At 36.3% G+C, this 17759-nt stretch overlaps 1 protein-coding gene across 1 annotated transcript in view; it reads right to left on the bottom strand.

Annotated features, from left to right (window-relative positions):
- NECAB1 (N-terminal EF-hand calcium binding protein 1) overlaps positions 1–17759 on the bottom strand; it is a 158196-nt gene that overhangs the window by 80441 nt on the left and 59996 nt on the right. Inside the window, exon 4 of the mRNA XM_053558881.1 lies at positions 8331–8356. Within this exon, the coding sequence (XP_053414856.1) occupies positions 8331–8356 (26 nt within the window). The remainder of the gene's footprint in view (positions 1–8330; positions 8357–17759) is intronic.

The following is a 17759-nucleotide window of genomic DNA, read 5'->3' as shown; positions in this document are numbered from 1 at the left end:
TCAACAGTCAGCATCACCATTCCTGGGAACTCATCTTTGGATGAACTGTAGTTTATTACTGTCTTTCGTTAATGTACCATACATACTTGCAGAATTAAATGGAATGATAAATATAATCACATGTAAGCCACTTGAGATAACTATGAAACACTTTAATGTGTTTGATGGAAACTGCCTTGATTATTTATTTAATACTTCAGATGGAATTATTTGTTGACATTGAAATTGATAACAGATGGAAAGCACCACTGACTGATTTATTAGTCAATGTGCAGAATTCTTGTGGAAGGAAGAAAACACTGGTGAGCAATAAATCAATTCCGAATCATGGTTGTCAAAATATAGTCTGTGTGCACACTTATTAAAAACAAATGACATATTTTTAATAAAGCAAAATGCATCCCTTAGCAACAGCATGGTGCAAATCACCTCTTATAAAGATTCCTCAGGAAGAATTATTTGGAAAATAAGAAGAAAGTAGATACTCCTTAAATATCCACTTCAAATAACATTGTAATTCTTGGTTATGATGTTGACTTTCTGATAGGTTGACAAAGATTTCTAACCTTGTCTGTACAACTTTTTGTAATAAATAAAAGTCCCTGTGAAAACAGCCAGCAAGCAAAGTGGCTGTGGAATATTCATAAATTGTAAAACACAATCAATATCATAATCCAGTTCATACTAAGACAAGCAAAAACTGTACTGAAAAAATATAAAAAAGTAAAGTTCATTTATTTCATTTTAAAACCTATATGTGGTATATACAAAGCCTCAAGAATGATTGTAACAGGGTTTAAAATGCAAATAGACAGAAACATATGAAGTGAAAAATTAAGAAATTTGGTGCTAAAAAAATCAAACAAACAAACAAAACCAAGAGGTAAAGCCACCTCTTAAAATAAATACTTCATTCATAAACAAGACATTGGCTTCATTAGCGAAGGTTCCTACACAAACTTTAAGTTGCCTTTTTCTCCTCTCAGTGGGACCTACACCTGCACTTCTTCTTCTTAAAGAAGAAAACAATCACTAGATAGCAAAGAAGATAAGTGAGAAAGGAGAGAATTACAACCTGGAGAGGAACATAGTTAGAGATCTAAGTGTAAGGGTTATTTGAAGTAGTGCAGCTCAGTGTCACTGTAGCTTTTATAATCTACTCATTGAGACCCGCGTTTCAGGTAGTCGAGGCAAGTGCACTCAAACACACTTAAAGGGGGAAGTTGAGTGAGAGAGCCAGAGACAGCTAACATCAGTAAAAGGAGGTAATTTCCCCCTACATGGTGCTGTGTATTCATTTAAATTTTACTGACTCCATGATCTGTCATACATTTATTTAGTGCCTTTTATGTACCAGCTGCGATAGTCAGAGCTTGGAATATAAACACAAAGCCTCTATCGTAAAGGAGCCTGTACGCAGGTGGGGAAGATAAACATTCCAACCAACAACTGTAGTACACGTGATCATTGTTTAAGACAACAGTTCAAAAGCCCAAGTACACGGTGCTATACAAATATGGGTCAAAGAACACCCAAGTCTGCTGGGTGAGTCAGAGAGAATTTCATGAAGGAGACCCACAAGTTGTTCAGTTAACAGATAATTAGTTAACCTACTGGACAATCAGAGGGAAGGCATGGAAATGGGTGGTAACTTACCATGTTTGTAGGAATTTGTGTAGTTTAGCATTGCTAGGACATAAAGGACAGGACAGAAAAATAATTGAGGATGGGAGGCAGCAAGGAAGTAAAATGCTAAAAATCAGTGGTGAGAGAGGACGCTGTATGTGTTAGAAACACTTCTTGAAAGGTGCACTTTTATTCTCAAGTCTAGGTCAGTGTTTCCAACCATCTGCATCAGAATCCTCTAGGGCAGGCGTCCTCAAACTTTTTAAACAGCGGGCCAATTCACTGTCCCTCAGACCGCCGTTGGAGGGCCAGACTATAGTTTAAAAAAAAAAAAAAACTATGAACAAATCCTATGCACCCTGCACATATCTTATTTTGAAATAAAAAAAACAAAATGGGAACAAATACAGTCACACGGCTTCAAGTGGCCCGCGGGCTGCAGTTTGAGGACGCCTGCCTAGTGCCTCACTATTCAAAGTGTGGTTTGTGGAACAGCAGCATCAGTTTCACGTGGGAAGTGGTTAGAACATAGCATGTCAGGCCCAACTCAGGTCTGCTGAATCATAACCTGCATTTTAATAAGATCCTCAGGTGATTGTAGACACATTTAAACTTGAGAAGCACTGCATAGCATACTTGCTAGAAATAAAGATTATTGAGGTCTCATCTACTAAATCAGAATCTTTGAGACTCCTCAGAGAATATGATGCATATTAAATTTGAGACCACTTTTGCCAATGGGAAGCCATCAAACAGTGACATCCTAAAATTTTCCTATAGAAAGTTTACTCTGGATGTACTGTGGCTGATATGGGGAATGTTGGTGAGACCGTCAGCAGAGGCAAGGGAAGGATCAATTTCCTGGAGTGATTTCATCACAGAATAAGGACCAGGGGCCATGGCATAATGATAAAGTGAAAAGAGGATGGAAGTCTAGAATTTCAGTAGTATATCTACATGCCCCAACATGTGACCAGGTCAGGGATGTGACATGGCTGAGCTTGGACTCATATCTTATTCCTGTTGTTGTGAGTCACATGTCTCATTTGAATCACAATGCCAGTGTGAGTTGGAAAAATGTATTTTATCCTTAAATCATGACATTAGATAGAAAGAACAATTCAGAACAAATATTGGTTCCTTGCAATGTTTGTCCTTTGGTAACTAAAGTAATTTCCTAGAAAAGAGATCTACTTTTATTGAAACCCACATGTGGGTTCCATGGACTTGAGCAAAACAGAGATGTATTATACTTATGGAAATATGTGAGAACTAATGTTCATCAGTTTAAGTGAAGAATCTTTGAAAAGTAAAGAGTCTAGACATTGGCTATAATGAAAGTACTATGTATTAAAGTTTCTGTCAAAAAGCAAATTATTTTCTCATGGACATGCAAGGTAACATCTTATTTAATAAAATGCTAATGATATGTTAGTTTCTTTCTTCCCTATTGTACTTAATCAGTTGTGTTCTATCACCAAAAGTACAGCTTTTTGTTTTGTTTTATTTTTCTTATTCTTCACTTTAATCCTCCAAGTTGTTATATTTTCAGGTCTGGCTAAGAATTCTAAATCAGAAGCAAAGGACTCAGAAGTGCCACAAAAGTCTCCTTGGGAACTGGTCTCACAAAAAATGCTAATGAGCTTACATGAGTCTCACAGAATGAACTTTATTCAAAGGTCTCAAGCAATAGACCAGATAGGAAAGAAAATAACTGAGATGAGAAAGAAGGTTAAAACATCCATCTTATGAATGGACTTTAACTGCTTTATAAAATGCCTGACATCCTCTTCTTCTGAGGTCTCTGCAATTTCTGTGTCATCCTCACTCACTTCTTTCACTTCAAAAGCTGCTTCATACATTTTTACACTCATCTGTACTTCAGGAAATATTGCTTGAAAAATTCCTCTTGGGTCAGGTTCATTACAGGTTGCCACCTCATCATCCAGGGCAATTTACTCCTTTGAATTCTGCCATGGAGATGGACTGTCTGATGAGGCAAATCATCATGCTCTTGGGTTGTGACAAATCAAACTTTCTTGAAATATTTCTCTATCATTTCTGGCTGAACTTTATTCCAAGCAGAATGATGTAGAGGACAGCATCCAGAGCAACTGATTCAACGGATGAAATTGCTTCCATAGACCACAGATTTGTGTTTTAGTAGTGACCCACTGCAGACACTGAGGTTGGTAGTACACTTAATATATTTGGATGATGCATTGATAAAAAGGTTAGATTTTTGAGGTCATATTTGGAGGTGGAAATTTCAGTGTCACATTTGTGAGATAATTCACTTGCAGGTGGCCAGGACAGCTGTCTACTGCCAGTAGAATAGACCATTTCTTTTTCTCTGTCAGTACCCCTTCCCTACTCCTCAAGTGGGGCACCAGTCATCCATGCACATTTGTTTAATCTCCAAATTATGGGGAGGTCTTCAGGCTTCAGGTTCTTGAATGTGTATGTCTTTGCTGATTTACCTATCACCGAGAACTTTGGTTTCTCTCTGGTGGAACAAGTGTAAAGCAGAACTGTAAAACATTCTTTGGAAAGTTTTCTCCTCTTACATTTGTTACCCTTCATGATAAGGTGCCTGTCAAGTAAAGAGTTTTTCAACTCTTTCTTGAAATAGAGTCTGCATTCATCAGTATTAATAATGCCACCACCTTTGAAGCCTTTGCCAAAGTTTGGGAACTTGTTGATGAGCTCTTCCACAACTTCTACTGGAAATTCATTGGATTCACCACACAAGACTTTCGGGAAGATCTTATGTCACTGTTTAATTTCTCTAACCAACCACTTGATGCTTGAAAATCTTCCACTCTGAATTCCTGTGCGAATTTTTCTGCAACTTCTTGAATCTTCAGCTCAGAGAATCAGGCATTAACTGTCCTCATTTATTTGAGCCAGCTTAACAAGGCTTCATTGCCTTCACTGGGGAAAGTTTTCCTCCTTTTCTGCTGTAGGTTTCTACTTTCCTTACCATGTCTCCCCAAGAACTCATGTTTATGATTTTGGATGTTGCTAAGTACAGTCATGCTAACACCAAAATTTTCTGTCATCTTTCTTTGGCTGCTGCTTTCCAGAATATGTAAAAGATCAACCTTTTCCTTCAATGTCAGCTTTTCGAATTCTTTCCTTTGGGTCATACAGTTCTCAATTAACTGTAAAATTTGTAGGTAATTGTAGGATGTACCTACAATTCAGACCAGTCCTCCATGTTGAAAAGATCTTCCATGACATGTGATTAAACAATAGGACATGCCTAATCCAACACATGGTAATAATAAAACATTAAAAGAACTTGACACTGAATAAAAAAGAATACAACTAAGGGGCAAAGCCCACATAGTGTGGACTAAACTGCTCAAGTTACAGAGGGAAAGTTAATAATGTTATTAATATTAATAACAATTAATAATGTTATTAATAATGTGTGTTCAAGTGGTCAAGATACAACTTAAGAGGTGGCCATTATATACAAATCAGTCTTCCACTGATACATGCAGTGCACAAAAATTAGGTGAACTCATGTAGGTGGTCATTGTAGAGAGGTGGTCAACTGCAGAGGTTCTACTGTAGTTTAATATTTGGTAACCCAACTAGATGAGAAACTACATTATTAAATATATTCAACTTTGCTCACAAAGCTTTCTTACAAATATACTTTCAGATCAAGTACCCTAGCTACATGAACTTTCATTAGAATTATGCTCCAACCATCTATAAATATCTCAAAATTCTTACCTACCAAGTTCAAGATTTGCAAAACAGTTCAGTAAAAATGAGTAAGGTTATGAAAACAGTCATAAACTAGGTAAGGTTAGGAAAGTAATAATTATGCTCCTGATCACTTTGGAGTTAAATATGGCAGAATTACAAAACCTAAGCCTTAGTGCTAGCATTCAAACGTAATTACCTAATTAAGATGGAGTCACATATTGACTGAGAGTGATAAGATATGGTCAAAAGTTTCATTTAGGAAAGCCTTCACTGGCACTCTTATGCACTGCTGGCCAAAAAAACCTTGACCAAAGAATTGCACTTTTAGGAATGTACCATATAGGACTATTTGAATAAGAGTGTGAAGAATATATATATTTACTTTGATGCTGTTTATCCCAGGGGAAAGTTGGAAACACCTAAAAACACATTAAAGAGACTTGGTTAAAAACATTATGGTAAATGGGACACTATTATACATGCAGCCTTCTTAATAAACTGAGGTAGAACAATATGCAGTTGGGAAAACCCCACAGATCTCTCTCTTTATATATACATATATATGTGTGTGTGTATATATATATCAATGTCAATATATGCATTAAAATGTCTGGAAGGAGATGTTCCAAGCAGTTAACAGTGGAGCTCAGTATCAGGGGAAGAGAAGGAGTGAGAGAGACTTGACATTTCAGCTGATACTCCTATGTAATTCTGTATTGTTAAATTTTTAAAAATACTATTTATGTATCAATTTTATAAAAATTTTAAATAGATATTTTAATCGATTTTTAATTCTAGGCCCATATGTAGTAAACTGATGCATTAAGTAAGAGTAACAGAATCAACATTTAGATATCTACGACTTCTAATTAGCTTTTAGGAAAGAGCACATGAAATCTACTTTTCATGCCAATCAAGATCTGGGCCCCTCCCACACACACCAGGGAATATGTGGGGGTGTGAATCAACACATTTCACTTGCTAGCACTGAAGCTTTTGGCTTTGATTAGAACCCAACTTAAATATTTACTTCATATTCACAAAATAATGAGAAATGAAACTGCACTCTTGAGATTAAAATGCATATTCTTGAACAGAAAGGAGGAGGATTATAACACATGATTGGAGATATAATTGCTGAATTTAAAAAATACAGAACAATTATGTTGAAGTAAAGCCCCATATGCTAGTTCCCTAACTAAAACTGTTGGGTGGGGGGAGTCATAGTCAAAGCTTTTTCATGAAATACAAGATAGGTACCTCATCTAGTTCCCTTATCATAAAAGAGAGACAAATTCAAAATCTAATTATGTTTTTGTAGAGAAGTGGGAGAACAGATAATATCATATTTTAAAATGTTAAGTATTTTTAAGGGAATATAGAGGATAATACACCATTTCTTAATGACAACAGATAGTGACTCTTTATTTGCTGTATTGCCTAAGTGTTTTTACCTTAAACCCCCCATCAACTGTGCCTACCTGGGGAAAGTTAAGTGAAAAACAAAACAAAAAAATTATCTGAATGATTTGCAGAATGATTACTCTGGCCTGATATATGAGTAGATGCTATGGAGATAATCTCCTCAATTCTCTACTTCATCTCTCTGTGTCACCAGCAGGGGTTGTGTACATGGCTTGACCTTTATGTTGGAGGTTGCTATTTATCTTAAAGCCTTGTGGCAATGCTCCATACGGGCCCTTCGGACACTTAGCATAATAATAGTTGTGTAGAAGGTGCCACCACTGGAGTATGTCCAAAAGCACAGAAGGATTTTTCCCTATTTTCCTCTGCTGGTGTTTCATAACTAAAAAAAAGCATGACTGACTTTGATACCTAAAGTATCTGGCTTCTGCATAAACACATCCAGCTTTTCAGTTGGGTTTTTCTCCCTGAACCTGGAATGGCCACTACACGGGGACAGGAAGCCCGGAGTTTTGCGCCCCCATTGGAAAAGCTGAAAGCTCATGGCTGGTGATCATACTTGTTTGGAGGTACTGCTTTGAAACCCTGTGTTCCCATATTTTGTCTAGCATGACATCCCTTGGTGTTGTTCTACCACTTTGCTGAGATGGAAGTTGAACCACTTTTGAATGCCATCAAAGGGCTTTTTTGATGGTTTTAGTCAACTCTTAAAACTGTAAGAATTAGAAGATGTTCAGGAAGTGTTTGTTCTTTCACTTAGGAGTTCTAGAGAAACTCACCTCCAGCTGTGAAAAATGTTTGGGGCAGCCTAGACAATAAGGTCAAACTTGGACAAAGGTATTACCTTATACATTTGTCTTAAAACATAAAACTTAAAACCTTCTAGTATTGAGAGAAATATAGCTGTTTCAAATTGCATAATTTTATAATGTTCTATAATTTTTTCATAAAAATAATAAATTTCATGAATTTTATCTTTCCATATTCCCAATCTTTGATTTTTGCCAAAGATTTGACTTAACAAAGATGAAGAAAACAAATGAAGAGGCAATTAAACCAGCCATTTGTACATATTTATCTCTCTCCATTGAATCACTTGTTTTGCAAGTGACATTTAAATCTCCAGAATGCTTCAGGCAGGTATAAGACAAAGTTATTTTTACATTTCGAGGAGACAGCTTTGCAAAACAGTAACAAAAGGCTCTGCACAATATATTGTGAAGAGAATAAGGAAGTTGTATGAAACACCAATGTAAACATATATTCAAACCAGTGCAGAAATTGCTCATGTGAAACTAATGTACAGGTTGTGAAAACAATTCTCCTTCCATGAAGAAATTAACAAGGCCTAACTCCTTCTGGAGTGAAACACATGCTCGTGCAAAATTCATGGTTAAAGATAAATCTTCTGATAAATCTTTTGAGATTTATCTTTTACTTTATTCCAGAACTCCTAATCTATACAATTCATTCTAAGATACACAGAAATATATCAGATAATATTCTTTTTCCTTCTAAAATAAGAAATGAGTTTGACTGGTGTTAAAGAAACTTACCACATAGTTCTTCTGTGTCAAGGTTGCTGAAAAGATGAAAGAAAGAAAGTATTATTACCTTGGTGATAGTTTTCATTTAAGCTTTTTAATAGTTAAATACAGTTAATTGCCAGTATATATTTATTATATTAATAGATGGCATATATTAATAGTTAGGATACTTCTCTTACAAATCTAGTGTTTAAATATTCATAGTCATTAACAATGATTATGTCAGATTCTGTTTTTGAACAAATAGCTCTGGAACAGGCTGTGGGAATAATAATGCATATTGATAAAGAATATAGACTCTGGAGGCAAGAATGACTGCGTTCATATCCTAACTCTACCATGTACCTTCTATGTGACCCTGGGTACTTTGGATCTCTGGGGCCTAGTTCCTTTGTCCCAGGATGGGGGATAATAATAAAAATAATTTCTGCTTCCTAGGAATGTGGCATGATTAAAATGAGTTGATACTTGCAGGCACTTAAAAGAGTAACTGACATAAAGTTAGCACTTAATAAATGTTAGCTATCATGACTTCTGAATTCTAGGGCTGCTAGTATTTTCATACCTAAATTCAATATTATGGATAAGGTCGACTCATCCTTATTTTAAATGATTTCTAAAACAAAATAATGAGTTACATTAGTTGTAAACAATAGAAAGCCATCTGTCAGTTTGGACCTGGCCTTAGATTTTGCAACAAGCTTCATTTTGACATTTCTAGAGTAACATTGACACAACATGCACAATTCAACACCATTCATTTCAGTCCCTTAGGGGCAGATGAAGTTGTTTTGACTTTATTCTTCTGTATCAGGCACTCTGAAGTTCTAATGAATTAAATTCCCTCTAAGAAATATGTTTACTGCTCAGGAAAAGAGAGATATTTGGGATATGCAGTCTGATTTCTGTTGGGAATTCAGACTCTTTCTACTAACCCCCTTTATACGCCAGCTCTCAATGCTAGGATACCACATCAAAACAATCTTATGTTCAGGTTAACATCCTTGTTATTTCTGGGAAATGTTTCTCTGCAGATTTAGCTATCTTTACCATCTCAGCCCATTATAAATAAGAACAATGGATGTAGCTTTCTTACTAAAAACAAATGACAATTTTAAACTCGTTTTTTGTTTCTCCTGATTATATTCAGGTTTATTTTTAGCTACCTTTTCTTCAAAACTAAAATTTCCATACTGTGGCTCTTATCAGGAATCCATAAAGCTCAACTTCTAGCTTATATTTTACTGAGATTCCTGTCTGAATATTACTGGTGTAAAAAAAAACTTTTTTTTTTTTTGGCAGATTTTGGCCGGGGCTGGGTTTGAACTGGCCACCTCTGGCACATGGGGCCGCGCCTTACTCCTTTGAGCTACAGGCACTGCTCCCCAAACAACTTTTTTTTAGTTGGTGAAACAGTTTGCTAAGTACTGCCAAACTCCTTAATTGCCTGAAAGAGTTAATTTTTGGCATACAAAGATATTTACAATAGTATTTAAGGCAAGGAGAATTTGATTCAAAAAGCAACATCCTCAGTTATGCTGATGGGAGTGTGCTAGTACTAGCACACCAAAAAATAGCATTAATGAAAATCAACAGAAGCAATATTGGGAAATTAGAAGAATGATAAAGTACCTGATCTTGCAAATACTTCTGAACTGTATATAATTCCATTGACTATATTTGCTATTGGCCATGCAAGAGCCAGGTTAACAGAGGTACAAGGTAGATTGTGGGAAAGACTATGACCTAGAATTAGATGTGTCCCCTGCAATAGATCAGAAGCTGTAGACACCAACTAAGCTGAGTTGAGCTCTATGAGCTTGACTAATCTAATCTAGAGGAAGGCGGTGACCTAACAGATGTGGCCAAAGGAATATCAGGAACGGATGCTATTCAGATATCCCATCAAGTAAGGGCCAATTGTTGTTGTCACTTGAGTCCTGAGCCTATAGTCAAACACTGGTGCCTGGCACAAACACAGGCCTTGTTTCTTAAGGACAGGGATACTAATGGGTTATTGTGTGAGGGGCTTGAACCATGAAATGAGCCCAGAAAACCAGAACCAGGGTAGAAGTGGAGATTGGTTCTTACTATCAAATAAGTACTCCATTGTCAGAATCAAGATCATATGCAACGCCAGGCTGTCAATGTGACATGATGCTGAGTCCTAGAATATAAGTGAACCCTGATAAAATCTCTGTAACTCTGCTGAAGACCATAATTATTCTTAGAAACTGGAGTGGTTCAGAGCCTACATGGCCCTAAGTAAATAGACATGAGCATATAGAGACTTACATCTGGCAGCGTTAGGGTTGAAGTGTGCGCTACAGATTATACAGTGATCATCACACACTCCTCTGTGAGGAAAGGGTCTACAGAAGGAATTCACTATACAGGAGGTCCTGTAAGTAAGAGTCTGAGTCTCTCTACTATGGAGGCAAATTAGAGTCAGACTATTTTCACACATAAACACAATGTCTCACATGTTAGAGACAAAACAGAATTGGAGAAACACATCATCTTATTTTTCTCAAGCTGCTGGGGGGCATTTCTTTCCTTTCCTTTTATTCTGGTTGTCTTCCTTCTTATGTCTTCTGCCTCCTCTTGGGTCTCCTATTGGATTCACTCATTCTGCTTATTTTTTCTTCCATTCTTCTGTAACATCAACCCCCATTATTGGGGATCTTGTCATTAACTATATGTTTCTCATGGGGTGTTAATCAGAGAACCCCATTTCCAGCCTATGCAACCTTACCTACCTTGGCCATGGCATGTGCCTTAAAGTGTTTTCTTCTCTCTTTGGCCAAAAGTTGAGCACATGGGATAAGCAGGGCCATGAGAGTACTCCTTTGAAATTTTATGTGTGCTAAGAGAAAGGCCTGCTCTTCCCTTCGAAGCAGTTAAGGTAAGATGATAGAAGCCTTACTGTACATAAATCCATTTCTCCTGCTTCACCAAGTGGTAGAATCCCACATACCATTTTATGTAGATGGAAATAAGCCCACAAAATTGAGTTTTAGAAATATTAGTAGAAAGAAAAGAATAGATAGAAAAGCAGGGACAATCCTTACAGAGAAATAATGGAAGAGAGGGGTGGGAGAAAGTGGGAGAGAATAAACGAATAAACAAGAATGATAATCCCAAATCCTTAGAACCCTAAGCTTTTACCAAGCATCTTCAGTTATCCAAGCCAATGGGTTCTCTTTCTGCTTAAACTATTTTGAGTTGGGTGCTTTCACACGTGGTTCAGAAGCAGGCTGACTTAAACAGAGAATTCATAGCCAATGATAGCACTGCCAAGGGACAAATTAATCTTCCCTCCACATGGGACTTAAATTTTAGGTCTTTTACTCTGTTCGGCTGTGTCTGTTGCTTAGCAAGTTTAACTCATTCCTTCCCTTTCTCCCTTCTGCCTTCTCTCTTCCTTTCCTTCCTTTCTTTCCTCCTTTTCTCTACCAAAGAGTAGTTCCTTACCTAGTGCCTTCTCCATCTGGGACTCTCCAGGAGCCTCACGAATGTCCTCCAGAGCAGGGCTTCACAGACTCTCTAAGATGACTGATGGGATTTTTAAATTTCTAATTCCTGCCAGACTGATATTTTTGTAGAAAACTATGGAAATGAATTACTAAATCATGCGCTTGATTGTCAACTTACTATAAAATTTCTAAATGACTTGGGTTTTCTTCTTACTTCAAGAAGAACAGTTACCAATTTGAGGACTGGCCTCGGTCTGTGACCCATCCTTTGAGTCCCAGCAATATAAGTAGCTGCTAAGTTCAACCGAGTTTCAAAGCTTCTGTTTTAATTTTCAGAGATTATTTCTAAGAAATGTGGCTTGTATCAGAAATATTAGCACTGTATAGAATAAAAATTGAGCTCTACTTCTGGTTCTGCCGTGAATAAATTGCCTCCATTGTCTAATCTCTTAAAATAATTGAATTTTAGAAAAGCTCAAATTTAACTGTAAAAAAGGGCTTTATGATTCTAGATCTTAATGACTTAGCAAATAATGTCAAGAAAGTATTAAATGTATTAATACTTTCTCACCTTGTTATCTACTACTTAATGAAATTTCTATATAAAGTGGTCTGTCTTAGCATCATCCAAAATGGTTTTCCTAACAAAAGGATTCCACAAAATGGGTGGGTCTAAGAAGTAAGCTCAAAAAACTCACATACAGGGCAACAGGGCAGCGCCTATGGCTCAAAGGAGTAGGGTGCCGGCCCCATATGCCGGAGGTGTCAGGTTCAAACTGCAAAAAAAAACCACCACAAAACAAAACAAAACAAAAACACATATTTTTATAAATATACAAAAATATCAGAAAATGGTCCTAATTTAAGTTTGATTTGACTAGCAATGTCAAATCCTTTCAAAAATTGAAAAGAATTTATGGAAATAAAAAGGTTACTTTAGAGAGTGGGAAAAATGATGGATTTGGGGGTATGTTTATACTTTTCTTTTTATACAATGAAAAATTGTTATGCATAATTCTAAATTTGGTATGCCTTATAAAATACCCGATCTTCCTTTCTGCTAATATTTCTAAAACTCAATTTTGTGGGCTTATTTCAAACATCAGATTGCCTTTTAGAATTTAATCCTTGTCATCAAACAGACAATGTTAAGAAATGCAAGAAAAAAATGTTCCAGAAAATTGTTCAATATAATGGAGAAAGATAATGTTGGAATTGAGAATTGAATTCTTCTTTCCTCCCTCCTTAAAACCAGTATTGTATTTTTACCTAAAGTCATTCAATTGTTTGAGACAGACTTATAGGGAAAATAAATTTTTTCTAAAGTTTACATATACTGATGCTATTGTAAAGGGAAAAGGTTGCAAAAATTAAGCACTATATTAAACATTTTATATATAATAAAAGTTAAGCATTATTGTAAGTTAAAAAATACAAAATCTTAATTATAAGTGAAAGAGGAGGAGGGTTATTCTTGGGAGCCAAACTCAGGTATATTCGAAGGAATTTATTCTGAATAACACAAGATGTTCCTCTCTCCCCTAGCACTTAAGAAATTCCCAGGGCTTTAGAAGTTCTTTGCCAGGAGCCAGGAACAAAGACCAAATATGTATTTCTATTATATTACAACACATATCACAGGAAATTTAAAGATTCCAATGGAAACAAAGAGACTTGAGCCCCACTAAGAATATACAGACCAAGTACCAAAAACCTCGCTTTCCTCTTTCCTAATCTAGTACTTTTTTCTCCCAGCTGTCCAATAAAGCATGCTTCCTGATTGATGTGGTGTCCCTGTCTCACCGGTTATATAAGTTCTTTAACTTATAGAAGTTATTTATATAATCATTGGTCACTGTATTTATGACAAATGGTGCTTTATGTGATCCATCTTCCTCTTCTCTCCGAGGTTTGCTGTTTGCTTCAGACCACTGCTTTCCTGCCCCTCTCTGACATCATACCAGATGTCTTCAAGCCCAAATCTTCTTTCCATTCTTCATTAATTTTACTGATTCTTTACACAATATGCTAATGGAAAATGTGCTGCTTTACACACTAAGCCATCTTTAAATTATTGAAGTCAATATCAAGGGATATTGCTATCAAGAGATATAACTTTTTTCTCTTTCAGAGCAACTTCATTAATCATATTGAAACATTTCTGCACTCAAGAAAATAGGCCTTAAAATCAGCCAAGCAATTATCTTTTCCTATCCCACTTTATTTACTTTCCTTATGTAGCTCCAATTTCTCTTTTCCACATCTCCATTTTCATCGTCTTTTGTTTGTTCCTTGCTGGCAGCTAGAAGAAGTAATTTAAATGATTTGAAGTTCCCTTGCTGACATCAAGAAGTTAAATGATTTGAAATTAATTGGCAGCTACTGTGTTTGACAGGTTATACTGAATTATTCTTTCCCCTAACCATCTTTGGCATATTAAATTAATGCTAGACCATAGTCCCTTCTCTTTTTGCTTTAGAGAGTTCAAGTACAAAAGTAGATAATTGTATTACAAAAGTGGAAATTATAAATAAATGTAATGATCAACTATGGCTATTATGTGAATAGTTATATTAGAAATAAATAACATTAGACATTTTAAAAATAAAAATTAGGGTTTCTTCAACTTTCTGCCATGACAATACCAAATCTGAAAAATAACAATTTAAATTATTCTCTTATTTTAAGCTATAGACAGTGGGGCATATAGAAAGTACTCAATCATAATGGTTGAATAAATGAGTAGAATATAGCAAGAACTAAAAAAACTTGATGTTTTTGATTGATGCTATCTCATTACTGAAACTTAAAACTAAATTTCCTGTCTTAAATCTTCTGCTACCAAAGACTGAAGACCAGTCATAGCTAGAGTTTTATAATAAGAAAACTTTACAATCCTTACTAGGGTAGTTTTGTTAGGATTATAGAACTATTGTAGTTTCACCTAACTAGAGATCAAGCAAAGTTCATAGATTGTCTGTTATGACATAATTTCTGCAGTTTCCATTTTGATGACAATAAATGTCTATTATTTTTTATTTCTTGAAATATCAAAAGCAAGTTTAAGCACACTCATAGTGAAATAATTGCTCCTGCAATTTCCATTTTTAAATCAAAAGCTATTTTTTTATAGTAAGAAGCCTAGAAAAGCATCAGATCTATCAGTGGCCCAACTGATAACACATATACCCAAAGGAGACCTATAAAATGAAAGTTGAAAAAATTGGTGAAAAGTTGTTCCACTTCTGAAAGGTTAGCTTATGTAACTCACTTTAAAATCAAACAGCATCCTAGCTATGTTCAGTGTTACATTAAAGATGGCATGAAGGTAATTAGGTATCATTTTGTGTTAATTAAAGATATGGCACTTTTTGTTCACTTAGCCCAGCTTGCTTTCTTCTTCACAGATTTTAGGATGTACCAGGTGGCACTTCACACTAGAAAACCCCATGGTCTCCCAGCAACTCAAAAGAAAATGTAAGTATTACTTTGCCTGCTTTCAAGACTCACTCAGAGAAAATCTACTTTGGAAATGAAGAGCAAAGATGACACTTAAGGAAGAAAAATCATCCCACCATTTGGAACAAAAACCATTGCTCACTTTGGAAAATTTTTTCTAGAATTTTTATCAAACTAGGGATCTTTGATTTTATGTAAAGATAAATGCAAGCCTCAAGGAAAGAATTTTAAAAATCAAGTTTAATAAAAGCAGTTATATTTCACATGTTTTCCTAGTGACAAATATTACTTGAAAGTTGTACAGCTTTCACTTAAATATATAGTGCTGTACCTTGTAGTTCTAGAAATCTTTTCAATTAATGGAACACATTTTCTTTTGTATAAAACACAGCAATCAATGAAACAATGAAAGCTGAATCGATGCTTCCTTTCAAGAGGCCTTTGTTTTTAGAAGCCCAACGATAAACATCTTCAAAAATAAAGATGTACATATGAAATAGCATATTGAAAAGTTCTAATTAATTAAAGTCAAAATAAATATATACATTATATAATACATGGTAGGTATTTAAAAAATATGAACCAACATCTCTCCATTTCCCCCCACTGCATCTGCCAGCATCTTCTGTTACTGATGAGTCTCCTACTCTCTTGAGATCAAAGCAATAAGAAGGCAGACCACAGACAAGAAGGGTGTTAGAGTTAATTGGATGGGTCAACTGGTGTGGCCATGGTGCCCAAACATGTGATAAAACATTATTCTGGTTGTTTCCATGAGAGTATTCTGGATGAGATTAACTTATAAATCAGTGGACTACAGAGAAAGCAGATTGCCTTTTGTTCCACCTAGAACAAAAGACTGCCCTCTCTCAAGCAGGGGTAATTTTCCTGCAGGTGGCCTTTGAACTGAAACATTGACTCTTCCTGGTTCTCCAACCTGATGGCCTACCTTGCAAATTTTAAACTTGACAGCTTCTAGAATTGTGTTAGCTGATCTCTTAAAACAAATCTCTTTACATACAGGTACACATCCTATTTGTTCTCTTTCTCTAGAAATTCTATTACAAGGGGTCAAACAACCAATTCTTCCTATTCCCCTATTTAGATAAAAATTGCCTAGAGCAGAAGGGGAAAAGAGAGAAAGGGAAATGAAGGGCTTAGATTCAGGCACATCCTTGAGAAGATGCTACTTGTCCTGTCCTCCCCTGCAGGCTGAGTCTATAAGGTAGAAATGGTGGTGAAGGTGGGGTTGTCGGTGGGAGAGGCCTACGGAAGTTTAGACAGTGAGAGAGAAAGTCTGTGCATGCCTCCATTGGCATAACGAGGAGCAGGAGACACATCCGCGTGGATTGTCTGGCTGGAAGAACCAGAATTACCTGTAGTGGACACTGGTTTGGGAACACTATAGGAGTCCTTAGGATGTGAGAGCAGCAGACACATCACAGAGAGTTGGCAGACTTGAAAAGGGCTGAAGGTTAAAAATAAATGAGAGTGCACCAGGGACCCACCTCAACTATTGGCCCAAAGGTCAGGTGGGGATGGAGACACTACTCAGATGAACCAGGGAGACCTGAGCATGGCATGGGAGGGATGTGGCTCCTCTCTCACGACTGTGTGCTAGGTGACACCCAGACTCTACTCAGTCCCCAGGTATGGTGGAATGTGACACTGAGTTGACTGAGATTAAATTTTTACCACTCAGAAGAATAAAAGCTCAAAATGGAAATTAGGTTAAGCTGTATGGTAAAAGTTACATTGCCTTTTCTATACACTGAATTTCATGGTCTGTTACACTTGTAAGTAAGCAGGCAGTGTGTGATAGAGGGAAGAAGGGTGAGTTTAAGAGACATAAGATCCAGGGTCAATCATAATTTGGAGAAATCCTTTAGATTCTTTGAATTCAGTTTCCTCAAATACAAAATGAAGACGTTAGACTAGAAGTTCAAGGCCAGAGGCAAGGATATTTCTTTTTCTTGATATGTACTGCCCATGATGTAAATATATAAAAGCAAGCATTCAGCTGAGAAGGAAATACTGCTGTCCAAATGATGCTAGATTTTGCATTTGCAAGGTTTCTATCTCACAGCCCATGCACAATGGATATATATTTAAGTGAAATGAAGCAAATCCCAGGGTTCATGTTGAAATGGTCCTTGAGGTCTTGTCACCTAAGTATGTCTCCCCGTTCGGGTTGGTGAGCAGGTCATAATCAGTTCTCTGTAATAATAGATAATGGGGCCAATGAAGAGTCATCAAATTCAAATTTCTGCTACATGCTAAGCATTATTAAAGATCTTCTATTTGTGACTCTGCATACCATAGGTGCTTCGGAACCTTAAAAAAAAAAAACAAGCTAAAAAAATTCCTCTCTCTGTTAGGGCAGGTAGCTATCTATAACCCTCTCAGCTAGGGACCAATAATTGTACATCTATTCCACTAACGGAATGGTGACAGAAAGAGGACAGAATAGTGGGATAAACCTACGTGTTTCGGTTTCTATCCC

This window comes from Nycticebus coucang, chromosome 13 (assembly GCF_027406575.1).
Source record: "Nycticebus coucang isolate mNycCou1 chromosome 13, mNycCou1.pri, whole genome shotgun sequence".
NCBI lineage: Eukaryota > Metazoa > Chordata > Mammalia > Primates > Lorisidae > Nycticebus > Nycticebus coucang.
The sequence above is the reverse complement of the archived record's forward strand: the minus strand, read 5'-3'. Positions and strand labels throughout refer to the sequence as shown.